The sequence below is a fragment of the Lygodium microphyllum genome, chromosome 18 (genome assembly GCF_053477565.2).
Source record: "Lygodium microphyllum isolate KBCC chromosome 18, Lygodium_microphyllum_v1.1.10, whole genome shotgun sequence".
In the NCBI taxonomy this organism is placed as follows: domain Eukaryota; kingdom Viridiplantae; phylum Streptophyta; class Polypodiopsida; order Schizaeales; family Lygodiaceae; genus Lygodium; species Lygodium microphyllum.
The window spans coordinates 53,276,616-53,299,612 of NC_141152.1; the positions used below are offsets into that span (position 1 = coordinate 53,276,616).

Genomic DNA, 22,997 nt, shown 5'->3' on the forward strand with positions numbered 1-22,997 from the left:
AGCACCCGCCGCCACCTGCAGTGTGCAGTGGCGGTGATTGTCAGTGTAGTAATACACGGGCAGCTAGGCGAAGGCGTCTTTACCCCCAACAAGAAAGCCATGTGTTTCCACATGAAAAGCATGTATGCGAGAAGCCACTTGAATTGATATGTGGGATCCTACAAGGACTACAACTTTGTGTAGTTGTAGGTATTATATTTCCTTCATTGATGATCATACTTGCAAAGTATGGGTTTACTTTATGCATGAGAAAAGTGAGGTATTCACTCACTTTAAGAGCTTTAAGGCTTTGGTTGAGAGGGAGACAGGGTTGCACATTAAATATCTAAGGCTGTATGCAAGGGAAGAATATCTCTCCAATGAGTTTTCTGATTTTTTACAAAAAAATGGTATGCAGAGATAGTATACATGTAGATATACTACGCAACAAAGGAGTTGCTGAGCAAAAAAATAGGCATATTGTAGAGGTGGTTCATACTACTATAAGAGACTAAAGAAGTTAGTACTACTATATACATTATGAACATGACACCCACTGTTGTGTACATGGTATCACACCCGAAGAGAAGTTTACACATAAAAAGTCAAATCTGTTCCATCTAAAAGTGTTTGGATGTATTGGTACATACTCTTGATAAGTTGCGTAGTAAATTGGATCCCAAAGTTTAAAAATGCATATTTTTTGGATATTCTCTTGAATAGAAGGTATATAGATGTTATAACGCTATTATACGTGAGTTGAGAGTTAACATGGATGTTTTTAATTAAATGAGTAGCCACTATAGTAATGTGCAAGATGTAGTTGGGATTGATGAGCATGAGAGTGTGGCTGTGTAGAAAACAAGTTAGCAATCATAGACATTGAGTGGACCACAAGAGTCTCCTAGTCATGGTTCTATTGATAGACCTTGGAGTGGCATATTGAGGTCAGAGTTTACTTCACCAAGTATATCACAAATGCCAAAAAAATAAGAGAAAGTTGGAGACTCACCTACTATGACAAATGTACCACCAGGTTTTCCTCATGTTGATGCTAATTTCGAGAGCTCTGAGTAGAGCTTGGATAAGTTTGGAATTCCATCTATTAAAACACCTAGTGTAAGAAAGGCATGAGAGGATGCTAAAGGACCTAGTAGTGATCCAGGTTCACGCAAGTCAAGAAGAGTAAGAAATCCAATGAAATGATTAACATATGATAGCTATGTAGCTCATCACTGTGCATACATGGCTAAGGTTGTGTAGGATATGGAACCCACTTGTTTTGAGAATGCAATTGGTAATGAATATTGGAATCATGCTATGAATGAAGAAATGGTTGCACTTATGGATAATGATGCATGGAAGTTGGTGCCCTTACTTGAAGGCAAGAAAGCTATTGGTTGCAAATGGGTTTACAAGGTTAAGTACAAGTTTGATGGATCTATTGAGTGCTATAAGGCATGACTAGTTGCGAAAGGTATACGTAGACTCATTGTATTCATTATGAGGATACATTTTCTCTTGTGGCTAAAATGGCCACTATAAGGGCTATCATAGCAATGGCTACATCAAATGGATGTTAAGCATGCCTTCTTGCAAGGGGAGTCACAAGACCAAGTTTATGTGAAGCAACCACCTAGTGATGTAGATGAGAGTCATCCACATTATGTATATAGGCTTCATAAGGCCTTGTATAGGTAAAGAAAGCACCCATGTTATGGTATGATAGGATTGCAGAATACCTTGTCAGTATTGGATTTTGCAAAGCATGGGTCGATCACTCACTCTATGTATGCAAGATTGATACAGGAATTGTGGTCATTACTATATATGTGGATAATTTGATTATTGTGGGTGATAGTGAGATAGAGATTGGCCATGTGAAGGGTCTCCTCAAGATTGAATTTGAGACAAAGGATTTGGGAGAGCTACGTTATTTTCTTAGCATAGAGATAATCAGGACTCCATAGGGTTGTCACAGAGAAAGTATGCATTGAATATGTTGAAGAAGTATGGTATGGCTAATTGCAAGTCTATTTCTATATCTTTGGATGTTAATGCTAAGCTTAGTGCACATAAGGGTGACTTGATTGAGAATGTCACCATGTATGAGAATATTGTGGGAAAACTTATATATTTGACGATCACTAGGCCAAACCTAAACTACATTGTTGGTTTGGAGATTCTATTTATAAAACTTCTAAGGAAGCCACATTTGGATGCAATGTGGCACACATTGTGCTATGTCAAGTCCACATTGGACTATGCCTTATCCTATAGTTAGGGATATCGTCATAAAAAGAAGATGAATGGAAGAATGGTAAAATGCATCAGTCTAGAAGAGGGCGAACCTATAAAACGAAGCATGCGGTCGAACATTGTAAAGTATTTGATGGACATGGAGCCCTAGTAGATCTACCATTGGACTTGGATGGTTTACATAGATGTAGATTAGGTTGGTGGTATTTTAGATAGATGTACTAGTAGTTTTATGCTTTCCTTTGAAAGTGTTGTTGCTACTTGGAGCAGCAAGAAATAGTCGAGACACTTGCCTTATCTAGTAACAAAGGCAGAGTACAGAGGTGCTACGCAGCATGTAAGGTAGCCTGGTTGGTTATACAAGCTACTTGGTGATTTGGGGATGCAAAGGTTATCATCTATTGTGATAACCTTAGTAGTATCAATTGGCTAGGAATCCAGTGTATCATGCATAGACCAAACACATAGAGATCCATTACCATTTCATTTGGGAGGAGCGTGCTCTAGCAAGTGATATTGACTTGGTTTATATCAACACAGAGGATCAAGCTACCAACATTTTGACCAAGGCCTTGGAAGTTGAGAAGCTTCAACATTTCAGGACTATGCTTGGAGTGCATGAGCTCATGCTAAGCTTGAGAAGAAGTATTGAGATGTCGAGCTCTATATGAGTTGGCATACACTACATGCCTTGGTAACATGGTAGGATATTACCCACTAGCATATTAGGTAACTAACATAATGATACACCAATGATTCTATAATTGGACTACTATACCCACATAGTCCACCCCTAGTTATGGTACATTATTGTGCCACCTCTTCTTTTATTGGCGGGTTCACACTTAGTGACTGCTTATACATACGTTGTGATACTTTCATATTAGTTTTTTATCTTGTTATAGACTTAGCTCTTTTATGTGGAAGAAGAAGAAGAAAGAAGAAGAAAAATATTTTAGCCCTATCTATCCGTGTTCTCAAGTCTCCATTGCTTTTGTGTGTGTGCTCTTGAGTCCTTCATCTCTCTCTCCTCTTGTCTATTTTTATTATTCAAGAATAGAATAATAGTGATAGGTGCCCACCACCTATAATGTGCAAGTATGCATGTATAATGTGCGGTGAGTAAATGTGGGTAGTTAGGCACAAGCTCCTTTACCCCCAACACATATGAACCAATAGATGCCATTGAGCTAAACACAATATGGAGCTTTGACAAGAAGCTTATATGCGCTACCTTAGACCTAGCCATCTTTTCTACACAACAAGAGATCTAAAAACTCAATGAATAAGAGAGAGTGAAACCCTTATATATAGTGCTTAAACTTTAAGACTCCTTCACATAGATACACACTCTCTCTCTTTCTCTCTTAAATAATGAAATACATTCACATTGATGCATTCTTCATCTTACTATCTTAGCTCTTTTCAAATCCATTTGATGTCTTCTTAAAGCCTTGTTTTTAGCTAGTTGGCATGGTTTTCTTTGGCACTTGAGGTATCATAATGCATTCTTTTAATGACACGATATGATTCAATCATATCAATAGCCAATTCATTAACACTTTCATTTGATTTCTTCTGTGAGAGTTAAGATTTATCTGCCACTATGATTCTATACCACCAAGATAGCAATTGGATCATTAGATTTCTACCAATTGCCCCTTCACCATGATTGGTTTTTCTTTGGTATGCACCATGTGGTATCCGATGTGAATTTACCATCACTTATTATGGACCTAACTCCGATGCTTCCCTTTTCTGCAAAGTATAGCCCATACACCTCAAGGAGGTGCTACAAAGGCACATAACATACATGAATAAAACTATGCTCAATAATTTACATAATTTATACAGTTCTAAAATATTAACTTAGTATGTACCATATAATGTGTGATAGAACTTTTACCCCATACTTGCACCATATTTCATAGAAGCTATATACAGCATCAATAAATTATTGTTTATCTTCATTTTCAAATACCACCTTTCGAAGTAAGGGAGCCAATATCTTGAGAATAATCCAAACCTTGGCTTTTATCAACCTTGTTTTTCTCCATTACTTTGATTAAGAATCACAGTATGCACCTTTTTCCACCCATCACAGTGTTGTGGCCTAAGAACTATGACATTCCCTTCCTCATTGACAAGTGCTGAAAGAAACTCCCTAGCCTTTGCTCATCCAAAGTGAGGCTTTTTTGGAAAGTTACTAAATTTTCTTAATCTCTTTTTATCCTTTTCAATTGTTACTTGATGCTTGTAAGCCCAATCTCCAATAGCACTTGCTCCATATTCTTGATGTTGCAATGGCGTCTTTTTCCAGTTATATCCTACAAGCAAAGAAAATATATTCATATATGATTTTTTTCATAATTCTAACAAAAGCACGTAGCAAACAATTGTGAACACAATCCACTGGGATGTTGAAGATGAGCTTTCAAGTGGGATCTTCTTTATCACATGTGAGTGCAGCAATTGTTACACTTTGCCAATTCTTCTTCACATTTTTTCATTCCACCTTCTCCATCAAGAAATATAGGCATGGATATTTTGTATTTGCACCATTCGAGATTCCACACATGCATTTTAAAGTTTTAAAGCCTCCTATAGGATGCGATTCAACCAAGTATTCACCATACCCTTCAATTGAGAGTATCGATTGCCATGTTCTTGAGATGATGTATGATGTTTGGCATGCTTGTGTGTATAAAGAATAGTTGTAGCACCTCAAATGTTTCCTTAGAAACTCCAATTGTAGTAAGCCACCACACATGGTGCTTTGATTGAATACTAAAGTGCCTTGGGTTGTCCTTATCGAATCGTAAGGCTCTATTCATTAAAGTTACACTAACTCTTTCAAGCTTTACTCCCTTGATGACCTCACTTTCATCCAATTTGATGACAAATTTTAATTTACCGTTGCATTTCTCAACGAACATATCATAATACATTACCACTGCTTTTGTGTATAGATCTACATAGTAATTATTGAGTTTAGTAAAGTTAATCTCATATGAACTTTATGTCCCAAATTTTAGTATTTCCATGCTAAGAACATGTATAGGATCTCCTATCATCTCCAAAACCTTTGTTTTAAGTAGCCATCAGGCCTCTATTAACTTTGAAGGTCTAGAAAGAGGCATGATTCTATTTCTCTTCAACACACGACCAAACCTAACCTTCACACCCTTGAATATTTTCAAGTAAGCCCCTATACTAATACCAATCGTATCATAAATAGATTGTGTATCCACAGCTCTAAACTCGTTGGAGTCTTCTTTTAGAGTGCACTCAATCACCTTCTCCTTCACATCCTTCAACTTTGAATTACTCAAAGCATTTTCCAATGTTCTTACCTTTAGCAATCTTCGAATGGATGATCCAAGCTCACCCTCGTCTAGGTTTTCATTTTGAGCTACCTTGCATGCTTTGATATGTCGCTTTACTTAACCTCTATGCACAACTAGCTCATTAATTACCTTTTTCTTTCATTTAGGCTCCTATCTTAGATTGTTATTGATTTTTCAAAGGTCACGCAATTGTAGCTTTGCCTCCTCATACAAGATGTAAATGTCATGAATAGTGTCCTACATTATGATAATCTTTTTTTTTTTAGTTATAATTTCATTCAAATGATTCACTTCTCTTGTGAGCCCTTGTATTTGAACTTATGTGCCAGTGATCACATCATGATAGTTTTTTACAGCTCCTTGGTGAATACTTTGAATGCTTGATCAACACTGCTTAATGGAACCAAGCAATCTATTTTCACCCTCACATACATATTTCAACAAGTTTGTGATTCCTGAGAAAACCAAAGTTTTATTGGTTAGGGGATCAATTGGGTAGATTCTCCCATCAACCCACAAGTCCATGTGCTTTAATCCCATTTGCCTATAACTTTGTAGAACTTGAGGATTAACACTGGTACACTCTGTCCTTTGAATAACATGGCATATTCCAACTCTATCTCAATGTACATCTCCTTTTTGCTTGTATTCATTCTACTTATTGCTTATACCCCTGTCACAAGTATATGAAATGATTACACGATTTAGTCTGATGTATATTGAGTGTGTGAAGATACTTTACAGAAACACACAAGATACTTATGAGAACAAGGGGTCTAATATCTATGGAGTTAGATTGGAAAGGAATAAATCGCCACACACATTTGCTAATTTAAATAGGACTATGAGTCTATGAAGATAAACTGGAGAGGCATAGATAAACACACTGAGATAGACAAACAAAGAGGTTTTTAAAATAGTAAATTTGGTATCTATGAAGGTAGGCTTAAGGGGATACACAAAGATGTCAATGAAAATAGAGAGTTAGATATCTCAAGAGGTGGACTTAAGATACACAAATAGACACAGAGATATCAAAGGAAAGCAAGTAGCTTAGTGTATGAGGGAGGATGGATAGACATTGCAGAGTGCACAGATACATATAGATTGCATATAGTGGTTATTGATGGCCCATTATGAGCAAGAGAGGTCAAGGTAGTTTACTATGTGAGAAAAGTTGCATAGACATAGAGAATAGGTCATAATAAAGATATGAGAGAGTAATGAAATGAAACAAAATAGCTTAGAGAGAAGGGATGTTCAAAAGCTTTCAAATTTTAGAAATTTTAACTTTACCTCCAAAAACATTTCCAAAAAATAGAAAATTTGATCAGTAAGTTTGTTTTTTTACTAAAATCCATACTATAAAGAATCTCCAAAATATCTTAAGAAATTCTCAAATTTTTCTTTTTCTCATTTTCGATAATAAAAGGAATTACTTCATTTTTAATCATCATTGTGCATTGAAAACCAAGTATTACACTCCTATAACTTACTTATTTTTAATTTAAAATTTAGTTTAAAAAGGGTTCTTGAATGAAGAGAGAGAATGAATCTGACCAAATCCTTTGTGAATAATATAAAAAAGACAAAATGAGATTCAAAAATGGAGAGAAAAGAGGATTATTTTACTATTTTTCTCTCCACTTTTCCATGTTCTAAGGAGGAGAGGGGGGGGCCTAAAAGGCCCATTCTTCCTTCTTTTTTTTCCTAATGCGAGTAACCTATAAACTTTGAGGGAATATCTTACTATTTGTTGAATACTCTTAAACGTGAGAGAATGATGATTAATGAGGAAAGCTCACTAGGCACGGCTTGCATCTAGCTAGATGAAAAGGAGATTCATGTCATGTCTATTTGTGCCCCAAATTATTTTGCAAGAAGAGCCAAATGCTTAAAATGGTTGGCACAAAGGGATGTGTAGATATTATGGGAGGAGACTAAAACATGACAATGCATGCAAGAGAATTCTCATGGCACTAGATGTACGATTGGAAATGAAAAGGTTAGTTTGAGTTTCAAGTAGGAGGAACTTGAGTTAGTTGATGTGATTGATTTTGTAGAGTATCCCAAGAGGGAACTTACATGGCACAACAAGAGGGTAGGTGATTGAGTATGCAAATTTATACCATTATTACATGGCATGTAGGAGTAAATGTGTTAGGAGAATGTCCAAAGATTGCCCACCCTTCAAGTTTTATATATCCTTCTGGTAGAATACCAACTTTGTTGATTGCATGAAGCTTACATATGGCAAAACAATGCTCCTAGTGGTGGCAACCTGGTGAAAAAGTGAAGGCACTACATCCAAGCTATAACAACTGTGTGCAAGGACATGGAAGATCTCATAGTGCGAGAGTTTGTTTGAGAATCGATGCATTCATTCAATTTAGGAGCCACATTGTTGATTGCATTTTGTTTAATCCTAATGATCCTTATCTTCAATGTCTATTACAAATTATTGAAGATTGCATTAAGGTGCAAACAAAGTGATAGAATTTCAACTTGTCAAGTATAGTTGACAACCTAGGATATAGTCTTGGTAGAGCCAAGTCATCGATACTTCTTTAAAGCCCTCAAAAATGAATAAAGGAGAGACACCATAAATGCCATCGAGAACAATGAGGAGAAGCTTATCAAAGATGAAGAAGAGATTACTAATGTTTTTGTGGCTTTTTATCTCTTGTCCATCGTTGTGGCATTATGCCTCTACAAGTCTATAAGATTATGAAGGAAGACTCTAGATTTTTTTGGGTCCAATGAAAGCATGCAACATTAATGCCAAAACAACATTGCTACTCCATAACTGTTTATTAGGATAAGGGGGGCCAAAAAAAGTGGCAACCCCTTGTGGTGGTACTTTGTTGCCACATTAACTCCCCAATTTAATTACAAAGTGAAGCACACCAAGATACAAAGTAGATGACGTGCTATTCATTCGTTTGGGAAAATTTCTAAAAAAGTATCATATTATTAGCCCTCTACACTTTTTGCAAGGCCTCCTACTATCACAAAATTGTGGGCTCTTTTTACAACACAAAAAAGTCATGCAAAAAATCATGAGCCAAAAATGTTTCCAAAATCATCCTCTTTTTTTTTCTATTCAAGTTAAAGCTCACAAGGATCTATTAGTGGGGGTCCAAGAATACACCATATCTGACCTTCAATCAAGTTGGATCCAATAGCTATCATTAAATCGACCCCTTTACCCCAAGGATGGCTCATATTTGCTTCGAGGAAAATGAAAAGGGGCATTTCAACTAAAGTTCTAGCAACCATATGGGAAGTATGTGCATGGCGCCATGGCCCATCACATTAGGGAGAAGGGGGAGATTTCGAAGGACCAAAGTGTGGGTCTTATTAAAGTCATCACAAAGAGAAAGGTGTGGAGAATACCAAGCTAGTACCAAGTTTGGTCACTGCTTTTTGCCCCAGAAACATGGGTGCTCTTGGATCACATTGACCATACAATAGAAACTAGTTCTATCCATGGCCTCACATTGCCAAATGAACAATAGCTCACTATGCAAATGTTCACAAATGACAATCCTAGCATTGTCAAACTAAAACCTTGGAAGTTTGTGAGGAATTCTCAACTCTCTTAGGGTCAAAAATAAGGACAAAATTGCAACCCTCATGTTGGATTGGAAAGATGATGCAAAGATATTGCAATCGCATAGGTTTTAGATTATACCTAGAGGTAAAGTAATGAGGCACCTTGGTGCTCCAATTGGATGTGGTCTTACCCTAGCTCAACAACTCAAATCGTTGAAGAAAGTGGCATGTAGAAAAAGTAATGGAGCAATCCAACACTAGAGCCAATGGAAAAAGTAGCAATGATTAACAACACAACATCCTTACTCCAGTTATTTACTTTCATGCGTCAATCATGCCCGTTCTTAAGACTTCATGGTTGAAAATTGAAGCTACTTTAGAAGCAACTATTGGTCATTTAAGGGCTTCAAGTTCTCAACTTCTATTTTCTTTGGACTAGTTAACAAAGTGAAGAGGTTAAGGGAGATTGGGCTTAGAGTCAACAAAGGAGAAGATGGATGTTTTCTTGTTCTAATCAATGAAAGAGGCTTCAATTCATGGGAGGTCATTATGAGACAATAGATATTGGAAGCAAAGGTGGACAATAATGTTTGGAAGGATCAAAGCATTTAGGATCCAATATTATGTAACAGGGTTAGGATTAAGTTGTAGTTTGAAGTTGCCTAAAAGATATGGTACACATGGAAAAACATGATAGATAAATTACAATGGAAAGGTTCCCATATTTGAAGAGATGGTTCCCTATACCAATATATTTGACAACAAAGTGTGGCTTTTGAGCAAAATTTAAATCATGCAGTAATATAGCTAGGTTTATCCAAGTCCACCAATGATAATGGAATCACTAGATGGAGAGACATGTAGGATCCTAGCAAGTTAAGGCTTCTACATGTGGAAACCTTATGGACTAGATTCCAACTAAATATAGAGGAAGTTGATTGGCTATAGACAATTCTATTAACAAAGAGAGAAAGCAAACTTAATGCGAGAACTATTGAGCTAGGGAACCCACTCAAATGGTAGGTATCTAAGAAGGACATATCAAGAAATCACCTAAGATGGGGGGAGGATTGTTTTGCATATAACGATCTCAAGGCAACGAGGCAATTGAGAGTTGGAGAAAGAATCAAGGGGTGTGCCCCACACATGGAAGAAGCATCTAAAATGTGTGTGGCTTCCCCACCCTTCACGTTGAACCTACTAATGTGGAGGATTATTGCAAAGGTATCGATGAAGTGCAAGATGAAGAAGCATTGGGGGGTTTCCCGTTTATGCCCCTTTTGTAAAAATGTAAGATAAAATAGGTGACACATTTTTCAATATTTTCAAGAGGTTAGGAGATGCCATAGGAAACTTTACAATTGCATGGAGAGAACTGGCATGCATCACATGATAAGCTAGAGATGGCATTTTTAGGTGATAAGGGTGCTAAGAACAATGAATCATAGAAACCTTGGGCTAATATTAGGGTTATCTTGTGTAGGGCAATATGATTAACCAACAATGCAATAACATTGGCCTCGTCAATTTAGCTTTTAATTGAGTCTTAGATGTGTGTGTGCTTTTAATTGGCCTTTTGGAGAGAAACTCAAGCTCTTTCGAGCTATGAAGAGAATGCATACTAAGATGATGTCTTCTTCACTATGTAGATATTATTGTTTCATACCAACACAACCACATTCAAATTGTCTATCAAACTAAGTTCAAGAGAAAGGTTATAGTAGTGATATGATACTTATATCCTCCGAAACACAATGCTCAAAAGAGAAATGAGGGCACAATGATAAAAAGGATGATCATTTTGAGGCACTTTACAATAACTTAAAATTTTATATTGGAAGGAAGCTTTGAAGAGGGTGAAAGCACTTTTTTTAGGGAAAAAGTCAAAGTTTGCATATTGATATGTCTACGTGTTAACCCCTAATACATGATTTATGTATACGTGTTAACCCCTAATACATGATTTATGTATATACTCCTTTAGTCTAGTAAACTAAATCCAATTAAAAGAACTTTGAATTATCCACACTTCAACAATTTAAAGCATTGTTGTTTCTTCTAGATACTAATCATTGGCACATCAACCTTCCCTTAGGTCACTTCCATCTTTTTGCCTAGTCAAGGTACTCTCTCCATTCATAATTGTTGACACAAACTTAAGCTAGAGGGAAGAAAGAATTTATTGGGAATGCAATATGTAGACAATGTACTTTCGTGGATGCATGCCTGTGCTAGAGGGAAGAAAATGACATACATAAACACCCCAATTTCATTAACGCCATTGAAAGCTTCATGTGGGACTTTTAATCAGTCTAAGGGACAATGAAAGAATGTAATAGAGCATTATTTTGCTTTGACCTTTCAATTTGTGGGACAATGAAAGATTGTAATAGAGCATTATTTTGCTTTGACCTTTAAATTTTTGATCTTGATAAAGATGTGGTAGCCTAAGTACAGTGTAGCATCATAGGTGGGTGATATACAATAGTTTTAATAAAATATTGGGTGTTACCAATAAACAAGAGCATTGATTTGAAGCGTGTATAAATTACTTATAAGAGCTCACTTAGTTCAAAACCCGCAGCAATGCACCTAGCTAGCACTTGTCCCCTTGGATGCTTTGTATTTCCCAACACATAACCCAAAAAGTGTGCCGTAATACATTAAAAAATGAATATCATGGGCAGGGGGGGTTCAAATTTCTTTGACAAATTATAAGAGTGTCGGACCCACTTGAAATTCGACATGTTCAAATGACAGTATCACCAAGGACAACATTTAGCTGCTTTACTGCCTTATCTCGTTCCAAGTTCATAATTTTCCGAGAAACAAAGGGGATTACCGATTTGTAATAGTTAAGGAGGGATATTATCCTGTTGTATGACTACACTTAGTCACCTTGGACTATACTCGACAGCCTTAGTCATCAGCCTTATAGGATCTCTGCATCAAGGCCTTTTATTTCCGTTGACGAGGGCAAACCTGTTCCTCAATCAAGCTTTGGCACGGCGTGGTCCGTTACACGAGAGAGAGAGAGAGAGAGAGAGAGAGAGAGAGAGAGAGAGAGAGAGAGAGGTATGAATGATCCTTATCGATCCCCGTGCTTGTACGATGAGCCATAAGATGGGTTGGGTAGTTCCAACCACAAGAATTGTACTATTTCCACGTAATAACTCAAAACCTTTGACCTTCAGAAATTAAAGATCAGAAGTGTGCTATACACATGTGAGTTTTCTTTGCTCTACAGAGTACCAGGCACAGAATTCCATTTTCTAATTGGAATCGAAGGGGTGAGGAAAAACAAAACAAATTTGAGTCCCTTGTGGTACACTTCATGTCCTTCTCATTTTGGCAAGGACATAGAGATGAATCAATTATCTTATTTGGCATTTTGATTACAGAAAAAAATAGCACAAATCTCCATCTTCTCTCTGCAAGTCTCAAGGCATGGAAACTGCCAACCAGACTCAGAAAGAGGAGCATCCAAGAGGGATGGAGTGAGGGAGGGAGGGAGGGAAAATAGTTAATCATATCATACCTTCTGCCCTTTGGGCTCTGAGAGGAGGCCTCAGGTAGGGACAAAGGTACCAATGTAGCCAAAACCCATGATGAAGAATGCTGCAGCTTGCAGAAAGAGGTATATGTAGAAATGGTTGTGCCCAAAATTGAAATCATACACAGCACAAAAGAAGATGTAGAGGCCAGCAAGTAGTTCAAGCACATGCATCCTGGCACATACATTTGACACACAAATTCAGACAGGTACCAAAACAGATATACATCACATCCAATTGCTTCCATGTGCTCTCTGCTGCTGACATGTTCAAACCCATACATACCTTTCTCCAAATTTCATTCTTGACTTCTTGCCTAGCTTTGATAGCCTGCTTTTGAAGGCATCCCCAAGCTTTTCTGTCACAATCCATTCATTTACTCTTTGAAGATCAAAAAGCCCCACAAAAGTCGCCTTTGTGCGGTGGAGGGACATGACATTCTCGAAGAGAATCCAGAAGACAAGAAGATGAAGAGACCTGTGCATAAACCCACACATGCCAGAGCTAATCATTCAGCATACAACTGCAAAGTACACACAAATTTGTAAGCACTGCAACATACATAATACAGGTAACCAGGTCATCAAGTCATTCTTACAGCAAGCATTAATGATGTCAGAAATTTGGTTTCAAGCAAGTTGAATGAATTTAAACATATGTTTAGCCTAATGAGATCAACCCTGTAGTACCCAAGATTTGTAGATAAAGATTATGCAGTCTACCTAATAAGAACATACCTGAGAGTACACACAGCATTGAGAATGGTGATGACAGAAGGCATGTAGATAGCACCCCACTTGGGTAAGTGGACCTCTGGCACTAGCACAGTGGTGGGGATGACCATGCAGTAGAAGACAAAGGTGACAATGTGAGCAACGATCTTGCGCACGAAGAAGAATGCATAAAGAACATGGAACTTCTTCCAAAACTTGACTTTCTGCAAAACAATGGCACCCTACTGTCAGAGGCTTCAAATGTACCAGTGTGCCTGTAAGTAATATAAGTGGTGGTGAATGACTTTCTTTTTCCACTCCAATGGTGTGACTCGATATCTGTTGGCAACACTCTGATATATCCACTGAGAACAAAAATCAAGGACCTCCAATGTTCTGTACTGCCATGGCTCCCATTACCTATTAGATCTCTCATGTAGATTAGGACATGCTGACCTCAGAGCATACGCTTTCATTGGGAAAGCTCAACAAATCTAGCACCATGCCACTGCAACCCATCCTTCCCTTTGAGCTGTTCGAGGAATGTGATCACAAGTGTAGCTAAGTGTATCCTTTGCAGCTGAGGTGATGGAACAGAAAATACAACACCCGAAATCTATTCCGATCGTCTAATTCTTCCACTACAGATCAGGACATGCAAAGCACATGCTTAATTGGCACTTAGCTTCATATATATCCATCCATACAAGGGTAAGAAAGTGCATCCTTTACAGCTGATAGATGATGCAGGGGAGCCTTTACTTGATGTTATTTCCGCGAGAAAGATGTAGGAAGTGTAGCAAGGAAAAGTTTTGGGCGTGTGTGTATTTATTTACATGTGTACATATAAAATATGTATGGGTAAATTTATATGAAGGATAGCCTTACTGGCTAGCTAGCCAGTTACTGTCTGTAACTACTTCTCTTTTTTTAAGATTTACAATACTACCTTTTCACAAATAATAATAGTACGCAAAAAACGCCAAATTACTTCGCAACAACTTTACAATAATTAGATATTATCCGTAACATTTACAAATAATAGTAATAGCCACCTTATTGTTGATGATATCCGGAACCATCTTGCGGAACAAATTGGCAGGCCCGCAAGACCAACGGTGCTGCTGGTACCTGAAAGCCTTGAAAGTGCTGGGAAGCTCGTTCTTGACCTGCCAAAAAGCCACCCAACCCAACATTTTTAAATTCTTTCTTCTTTAAACAAACAGAAAAAAAGGAAAATAACTTGTGTGCTGGTCAGGTGGCTCTTGTTAACTACAATTTTTTTTTTAATTTAAAATGCCTTCCGCTTCTAAACGTAGATTACACGGGTGTGATTATCATTGGTTATCCACTTATCACTGATTACCAGCACGCGCGCGGGGAGAGAGATGTGTGTGCGCGCATGTTATTATTTCCTTTTTCTTAAAATGTGATGGCATTGGAAAGTATATGATGATAATCTATCGATTAATTATTTTTATTTGTTTACCGAGAGGTCGTTGAGATAGACGAATTTCCAGCCTTTGAGGCCCGCACGCACGGCCAGATCCATGTCCTCCACGGTGGTCCGGTCCTTCCACCCGCCCGCCTCGTTTATTGCACTTATTCGCCACACCCCCGCCGTGCCTAAATGGGTTTTTTTTTTTTTTTTTTGTAACACAACCAACCCAACCCGGCCACAGGTTTAATTATTTAACCAATCACAGTACTCATCCATTAACTTCCTAAATACACGCCCTGTTAAGCCTTCGATTATATCAAATTTCCCACTTTAAAAGACTGGTAGCTTTCCTACTTGTCATCTACTTGTCATTATAATTACATCTCTCACACGTGCCTGGTCCACGTGTAGAGTATGTTTATGTATGTGTGTGTAATGAGCATGCACATATGCACAGACGCTAGCTATGTTTGTATTATGTATGTGTGCATGTTATGCAAGTATACATTTGTTTTGTATGTGTGATACTATTACGCACATGCAAACATAAGAGGATATATATGTCGGCCAAGAATATGTTAGTACACACACACGCGCGCGTGCACGCGTGCATTTATATTTATATTATGTATCTTTAAAGGGATAGTAACTTCACCACATCTCATCAAGTCACTTCTAGTGATTTCCGTTGTTTAGCATTTCATTGTAAAAAGGGTATTTGAGCTGCCTACTCCCACCTTACAAGAATGAAAAGCAATTCTAGCTTGAAAGGCCAATTAAGAGGCCCCAGAGGGAGGTGTCAATTCACCATGTTGCTTCTCATCAGCCAAACGCTATTGAGAAAAAGTAAATTCCATGGTTGTAGACTAGCACTTTCTTATGGCACCTTAAAAAAAGTTTGCTCACATTGTGGGACATTAGTACAAGTATGGGGGTAATGGTGGAGTCAATAATGATGAGGGATGAGTGTATGTGTGACAAGTGTTTGACAATCTTGAATCTACATATACTTATCACTTTAAAGATCAAATTTCGATATGAAAAGATCCAATTCCGTCACATCAAGTGCTAGCTCACCTCCCCCCCCCCCCCCCCAAAAAAAATAAAAAAGGAAAAGGAAGGCTCTAACTTTTGCTTTAATACCTCAAGGAAAATTCTATCCCCCTATTTTTTTAATTAAAAAAAGAAAGCTCTATCTTTTGTTCTAATGCCTCTTGGAAAAGGAAAATTATATCTTATAAGGTGAAAGCATTCGATAGGAATATCTGGTAACTCTAAGGGAAAAGAGTTTTGATTCCTTTTCTTTTCTTTTTTTTTTTTCTATTTTTTGGTGGAGAGCTTGGATTTCTTTGCAATCATGATCATTTTGTGATGTCTTTGTCTTTTGGGTTGGGTATTGCTTTAATGGAGGGAAGGGATTGGTTTCAAAATAAAAATAGTAAGGTGGAAATGTTATTGAAACGGGGCTCAGTCAGGGCTCGAGTGTTAAGGGCGCGACAAAAAAAGATAACGATTAAATACCGTTGAAGCCAAAGAAGGCGTGCCTGGTGGAGCCCACTTCCTGCTCCACCGAGAAATGATAGTGCAGGGACATCTCCTGCATCCTCGTCATCAAGCACTCGTCGGCGTTCACTGCACATTTTTTAAAAAAAGAACAAAGAAACGATAGTGACTTTAATCGCCCAATTGAATAATGACAATAATAATAATAACACCGTATTTGGAAAACAGGTACCCTTATTGGGGGAGTTGTTTATTGTTATTATTATTCCCGAATAAGGAAACCAGCACTTAGACGTCATACTCGTCCGGGCTTAACCATCATGCAATCCCTAAAAATCAAGATTGTGTCGAGATTTGAACATTCGATATTTGACTTTGGAAGCCCGGGTTTGTGGAGACTGACTTAATATAATCCTGGGGTTAACTTTTTCTTTGTAAAGCTCATTTGCCTATTTACACTGACATTCACACCATTGGCTTTGTCGTCCCCCTCCCCGGCTCCCCCCCCCCCCCCCCCCCCCCCGGGCCCCCTCTCTCTCGTCTCAAAAAAAGTCCGTAACTGTACCATTTGGGTAATGTTTCGAGAAGCAGAGTGGAGGTAGGTTAAAAAGCGGAGGAAACCGTGGAGAAAACAAAAGGGTAAAATATAAAGCCTCTGAGCGGATCACGCAGCCTGAAAGCATTTCAGCAACAAGGAAAACCTTTGTGACACCTCAGAAGGCTTACTTTTGCATGTGTTCCACTGTCATGCAAGCAACAACAGGCAATTCTAGAACTGTGCTTTTCGTTTCTTTTCCTGCTGTAAATATTATGCCTTACGATCTACTATACAGTACACATCCTTTCGGTAGACCATATTACGCCTGTCCCGCAAAGGTGAGACGCCTCACAATCACCATAGTGTTCATATATACACAAACGATCTCACGGACCTTCGTCCATCATTTCGCGTCCCTTTCAATGAAAACTACGATCCTTTCCCTTTGCCTTCTTTCTTTCGTTATTTTTGCTCGTATGAGAATATGATGGTCAATTATGTGATGCACCAGCTGTTTTTTGTGACTTTATAAGGACAATAATCTTTTAATCTCCTACATAAATATAAATGCGCCCAGGCAGCCTTCAATACATGAGAGAAAAGAAAGACAAAGAGGAAGGCCTATATTCTATCTAGGCATTAAATATAGTCCACATGAGGTGATTTCCTTACGCACCAACCATTGGCCTCTTCTCCTAACGTCTAAAACAAAAATAGGGGAAATACTTGTTGAGAATTGTAGCAAAGGAGCAAATAAGACTTAAAGTACTGTCGATTAAACTAAAGGGTAGGTAGGGTTAGTATTTTGTCCTTTAGTCTTGGGTTGATTTGCATTTAGTATTGTTATAGTTACATAATAAATCTTGCAATCCTCACCGGATTCCTCACTTAAGGCATGACAAACTGCAATGTTCAAACTCATTACTAAGGCCCTTTACACAATAGGTCCGGACAAACAAGCAAGATCGGAAATTAATGGGCAGATGGCTTTTCACACTCAATGGACATTCTCCATTAAAAAGCAAACTCTTTTTCCATTCATGAAGTGTGTATGGGCAAGATGGTGTGATGGTTTGACCAACATTTAGAGGCTCATAGATTCAAATCCCATAACTTTTAGGAAGATGAGGTTACATTCAGCAAATTTTGCCTCGTGAACACTTTCTTTTACAAATCAGCCTCGTGAACACTTGACCAACAAGCCTTGGACTTGTCCTTTAGGGATTGTTTCAACACAATTTGATAGGGTTGAGTTCAAAGGATTGTTTCAAAACACTAGCAAGAGGTCGTGTAGACAAGCATATCCAACATACCATAAGGAACTAGCGTAAAGGGACTAGTGTGTTTGTAATATATAATCTATGTTAAGCTAGGGAAAAATGCTTGCTAAAGAGATGCATAACAATATTGAGGGCAAGTTTGAACACTTGTGAGCCTAACCAAAAGGCTCTCCTCCTAATTCAACATAGACAATAGACAAGTGTTGGTGACATGTTAATGCCACTTTTCTAAGGACCTAGTGGCACTAGGTTTGGAGTGCTAAACTAAGGACCAAATTGGTTCAACACCCCCAAATGATCTTAAGCCACATACTTTGAGATGGTGACTCAGAGCTGTTGGAAAAGAACCAAAGAATTTTGAATCTCAAAAGAAAAAAAAAAGCCTTTGATGAGACTCAATAGCCACATGTCACGCAATTGAGAAGCTTTGAGATGATTCATGTATACTATTGGAGTCAAAATGGACCAGAAACCACTCACTCTAGGCCATATCCTTGTCCATGGTTTGCAGTTCCTAGTTCGCAAACAAATTGTGAATCTCTAACCCCACGATCTCTACTTACTATAGAGGGAATCTAACCCACGCATCCCCACCCTCCCATTGTGAATCTCTCTAGCCATGCACCCTTGTGGATTCTCGGAGGGCTTCCCAACCTACAAATTAGGGCCTGGTGGGAATAGGTACTATGTGGCTAAGCTAACCCACACATCCGCACACGCACCCCCCCATCTCAACCTTACTCTCAAAGCAAAGTTTTTTTTAAATAAAGAAAAGCGCTTTAAAAGTGACGGAGGGAAAGAGGGGGAAAATATTTGTAACATTTACCGAATTTCCACCTGGCCTGGACGAGGGCGAGGTCAGGGTTGTGGACGAGGAAAGGGACGGTGCGCCAAAGGAAGTCGGGCTCCGGCTGGAAGTCGGCGTCGAAGATGGCCACGTAGTCGCACTGGCGCACGTACGCCCGCTTCATGCCCTCCCGCAGCGCCCCGGCCTTGTAGCCGTTCCGGTTGTCCCGCACCTCATACTTTATGTTGATCCCCTTGCTCGCCCACCGACCACACTCTATCTGCACCAGCTCCTGCACGTGTGCGTGCGTGTGAAACCCCCCACCACAACCCTTCGTTAATTTTCCCTGTCTATTTATATCGATATTTATGTGTAGTGTTCAGCATCATGGCGTCCCCTCAGGAGGCACCTCATATCTAGCGAGGTGCGGTTGGGGCAGCAGGCCCCGTGCCCTCCTTAACCGTACCTAGTAAGACATGGAGTCCCTCCCTCGCAGAAACTTATGATTTTGTTGTCATAATTCACAATGTGGGGAATGATAGTGACAATTTGTCTAAAACTTCTTGCGATAGAGCTGAACTGGCCATGTTCCCGTGCCTTCTTAGGTGCGATTGGGGCAGGTATGGTGTTCAACATCAGATCTCCTCAGGAGGCACTGCATATATAGCTAGGTGCGGCTGGGGGCAGGGATGCGCAGCAGCACCTAGCTAGATATGCACTCCCTCCCTCACAAAAGCTCATGATGTTGTCGTCATAATTCACAATGCGGGGAATGAAACTGAGAATTTGTCTAAAACTTCTTGTGATATAGAGCTGCCCGTGTTCCCATACCTTGATTGTCTGATCCGTCGAGTCGTCCAACACCTGCACTATTATCCTATCAGATGGCCATGACAGTCCACATACTGCCCCAATCGATAACTGATAGACCTGCATTGCCAATCCACCATCAAAGCTACGATAACATACACACCTGTGCAAGCTCGAGTGACTTAAACACAGTACATAGCAATATGGCAAGTTCCAGCTCTCAGGACCAAGCATATCCTTACTCCAAGCTTCTACAGACAGGACTATCAATGCGAAGGTGCTGCTTACAAGCTCACCAATAGTCATTACAGTATTGCGCAAGTTCTCAAGAAAGATGGAACTAAATAAAGATTGACACCCATTGAATGAAAGCCAACCCGTGAACCTAAGAATCTCAATCTAGACTGAATTTCAATAACATCACGACTGAAGAGTAGAAAACTGAATACTTCCCTATAAGGAAGATAAGAGATTCTGGTGCTCATAACATCTCTCTCAAGCATAGACCAAGCTAGAACTACTAAGCCATCCCTTTCTTCATGCCAACACTGCTCACAAGCATACCGTCCACATTGCACAGTAAAGGTAGCGCTCATACAGATGCCACTGTACAGTACACAATACACAATACAAAGGCTTATTCAATCAACAATGTGTACCTCTCTTTCATTGTACATTGGTATCTGGACTAGGACCATCGGATAGGTAGAGTTCCCAAGCTCCATATCATCCTTGATAGGCTCCCATTTATAGCGCTTCTCAGGCTTCCGGCGGAGTACCTTCACAAGCACAATGACAATGCACATGTAGACCCTTTCTACAAACATCATTGTCACCATGATGAGGCAAATGTACACAGCTATCTGTAGGAGAGGAGCCACTATGGGTGCCCTGATCTGCAACCAGGCACCCACAAGCTGCCCAATCATGCTGTTGTCCAGTTGTGCTTGCCCTGCAACAAGCTTTGATGAGGCCATCAAGCTCCCTGAAGACCGAACCATGGTGGATGCAATGTACGCAAGAGCAAGGGATAGCTTTGTCGACACAGACCAGATAAGAACCCTGCTGCAGCTCTGTCAGCACAAGGGGACCTATGCGAAACGGTGCATTACTGAAAATTACTGCAGAGACCCTCTTTGGATTGCAGAGAACTTCTGTTAAGCCGATGCAACCACAGTGTGAACCAGCTAGAGTTATCTACAGTTGGAGCCCCCTTTGCATGGATGACAAGAGGGAAGAGTGAACTGAACAGGCTCCAGAAGGCTGCCAAGGAGGGGTTTTTGCATCAATCAAGAGGAAGCCGCGAATCATATGTACACTGCACTCAATGGACAGATGCACCCAACCTCTGCATCCAATGCAGCCAGAAATGGGACCGATGTCTGAGTTCAATGCAGCCAAACCTTAAGAAGCTGAAAGGGCAGCCACACTCACAAGTGCATTGTGCTGAGACTGGCACAAACCTGAGACCTCTCCTGCTCCGAACATCTGTGGGCAGTAGTCTATAGTGCATTGCAGTGTCGTTTGGAGGTCCTTGTCACCAAGCTGAGAGGCCATGAAGAAATTGTCTTAAAGGGTTGTTATGAGGTCTCTCTCCTTCTGTCTTTCTCTAGCTTGGCTACTATATGGGTGAGATTGACGCTTGTTCACTCACACTTCTCTTCTTTGTGTCTCAAACGAACATGGACACAAACGGACCCCTCTCTCTCTCTCTCTCTCTCTCTCTCTCTCCAGAGAACTGTGAAGAGAGCAACAAAGGAAGACAAGATATTCCTAGGTTGCCCACTCCTGGCTTCTATGGGACCTTTAACGATAGTTAAGTGAAAACGAAGTGACAGACACTAAGCTTGGCAGAGAGAGAGAGAGAGAGAGAGAGAGAAAGGAGAGGATGACAGCAAAGCTTGTTTACTCTGGGACCCGAAGAGAGACAGAAAGAGCAGCCTTGATTGTGAGATGTGGAATTCGCATTTTCTTAATAAGATGGACGACACGGAGAGAGAGAGATTGAGAGAGAGAGAGAGAAGCCTAGGTAGATAAAAGGCAGAGAAGTCACCGACCGTGTGAACATAAATATTCACCGCCGGTGTAAACTCAAATATTCAAACTTAATTTGGCATGAAAAATTATCCTCTAAAAACATGTCCATATGAAATTGAGAGAGAGAGAGAGTTCTTAACTTTAACCTCTACAGTCAATTCAATCATGATAGGACAAAAGACTTGCAAAAAATTAGACCTACAAATCATCAAGGTTGAAGGCTTTTGTGTTGGCCCCAAAATTGTCTTCCATGATTACTACTTCTCACATTGCATTAAGGGCATTGGTATCACCATTAGGCTATTTTATTAAGGAGGTGTGCATGTTCCCAGGTATGATAGGAAGGCTGGCGAGACACGCACGAGCTACTGTGGACGATCAATGTGATAAAACATTTTCAACTTATTTACAATACACAAAGAAACAACTGCTTTTATTTGAGAAGGATCAAAGCTAAGGAGTTTCCATGGTGTTCTGAGTGCCCTTGGTGGGAATCCTTATACACATTGAATCTCATCTCCTCTCCTCTTGCATGCAATCCTATGCTGAATAGATGAAACGCCCATCATATGATGCGAACACGATGTTTAAAGTTATGGCTTCTACTAATATCAATGCACATGAAGGTGTTCTCCTTTTGGAATGTTCGCTTGGATTTCTTTTCCAAGGTTACATGCACTTCTTGAAGATGAAGTCAAGACCATGGTGGCATGTCTAGGTAAAAGAAGTCTCGCATTCTTTGGGATCATCAGGTGCAGCCTCCCAAGGTCTTGGACCTAGTGGACTCTATGGGTATTGAAGTGGTATGTGCTATTAAGTTGTCTAACCTTCCGAGATTCTTGCTATGTGTGTAGAGAGAACTACAATTTTGCAAAGAACTATCATAAAAAGACTAGTAAGAAACCTGATGAGAAAGATGGGATGGTGGTGGAGAAAGGCCCCAAGCAGATTGAAGCATCTTAAAGATCACTTGACAAAGGCAAGGAAATTGTTTCTTCTAGCCCTTTGGGCTCTAGTATTAGCTCCATCAATGGTTCTAGTAACTTGGCTTAGATGAAGGCCATATCTAAAGCAAAATTGAGGGTTGAGACCCCCTCCCCATTCAAATCTTCCAAGTAAGGAGAATGTTATGCCTTTGGTTACTATTCTAGCTCAACCACGCTTTGATGGATTTGCTAAGGTTAAAGGGGAAAA

General features: G+C 39.4%; 1 protein-coding gene across 2 annotated transcripts; it reads right to left on the reverse strand.

Moving 5' to 3' along the window:
* Positions 1-12,637: 12,637 nt before the first annotated feature.
* On the reverse strand, positions 12,638-21,611 carry LOC148020890 (glucomannan 4-beta-mannosyltransferase 9-like). Of its 2 annotated transcripts, XM_087698700.1 has the most exons (10): positions 21,230-21,611; positions 20,426-21,114; positions 19,788-19,886; positions 18,996-19,248; positions 16,370-16,480; positions 14,897-15,033; positions 14,463-14,576; positions 13,432-13,631; positions 12,980-13,171; positions 12,638-12,868 (listed from the first exon to the last, which is right to left on the reverse strand). In XM_087698700.1, exons 2-10 carry the CDS (start codon positions 20,765-20,767, stop codon positions 12,709-12,711), a joined length of 1,608 nt encoding a protein of 535 aa, XP_087554826.1. In that variant the 5' UTR covers positions 20,768-21,114; positions 21,230-21,611; the 3' UTR covers positions 12,638-12,708. The 2 variants fall into 2 exon arrangements, with proteins under 2 accessions (XP_087554826.1, XP_087554825.1); XM_087698699.1 differs by having other exon boundaries at positions 20,426-21,611.
* Positions 21,612-22,997: the final 1,386 nt, after the last annotated feature.

What these genes read in the sequence shown, in the direction of transcription:
- LOC148020890 (XM_087698700.1), bottom strand. Translation starts at nt 20,767, where the DNA reads ATGGTTCGGTCTTCAGGGAGCTTGATGGCCTCATCAAAGCTTGTTGCA. An exon ending in CAATGTACAATGAAAGAGAG is followed by an intron (nt 19,887 to 20,425) that starts GTACACATTGTT and finishes TTGGCAATGCAG; the next exon opens with GTCTATCAGTTATCGATTGG. An exon ending in CGACGGATCAGACAATCAAG is followed by an intron (nt 19,249 to 19,787) that starts GTATGGGAACAC and finishes GCACACGTGCAG; the next exon opens with GAGCTGGTGCAGATAGAGTG.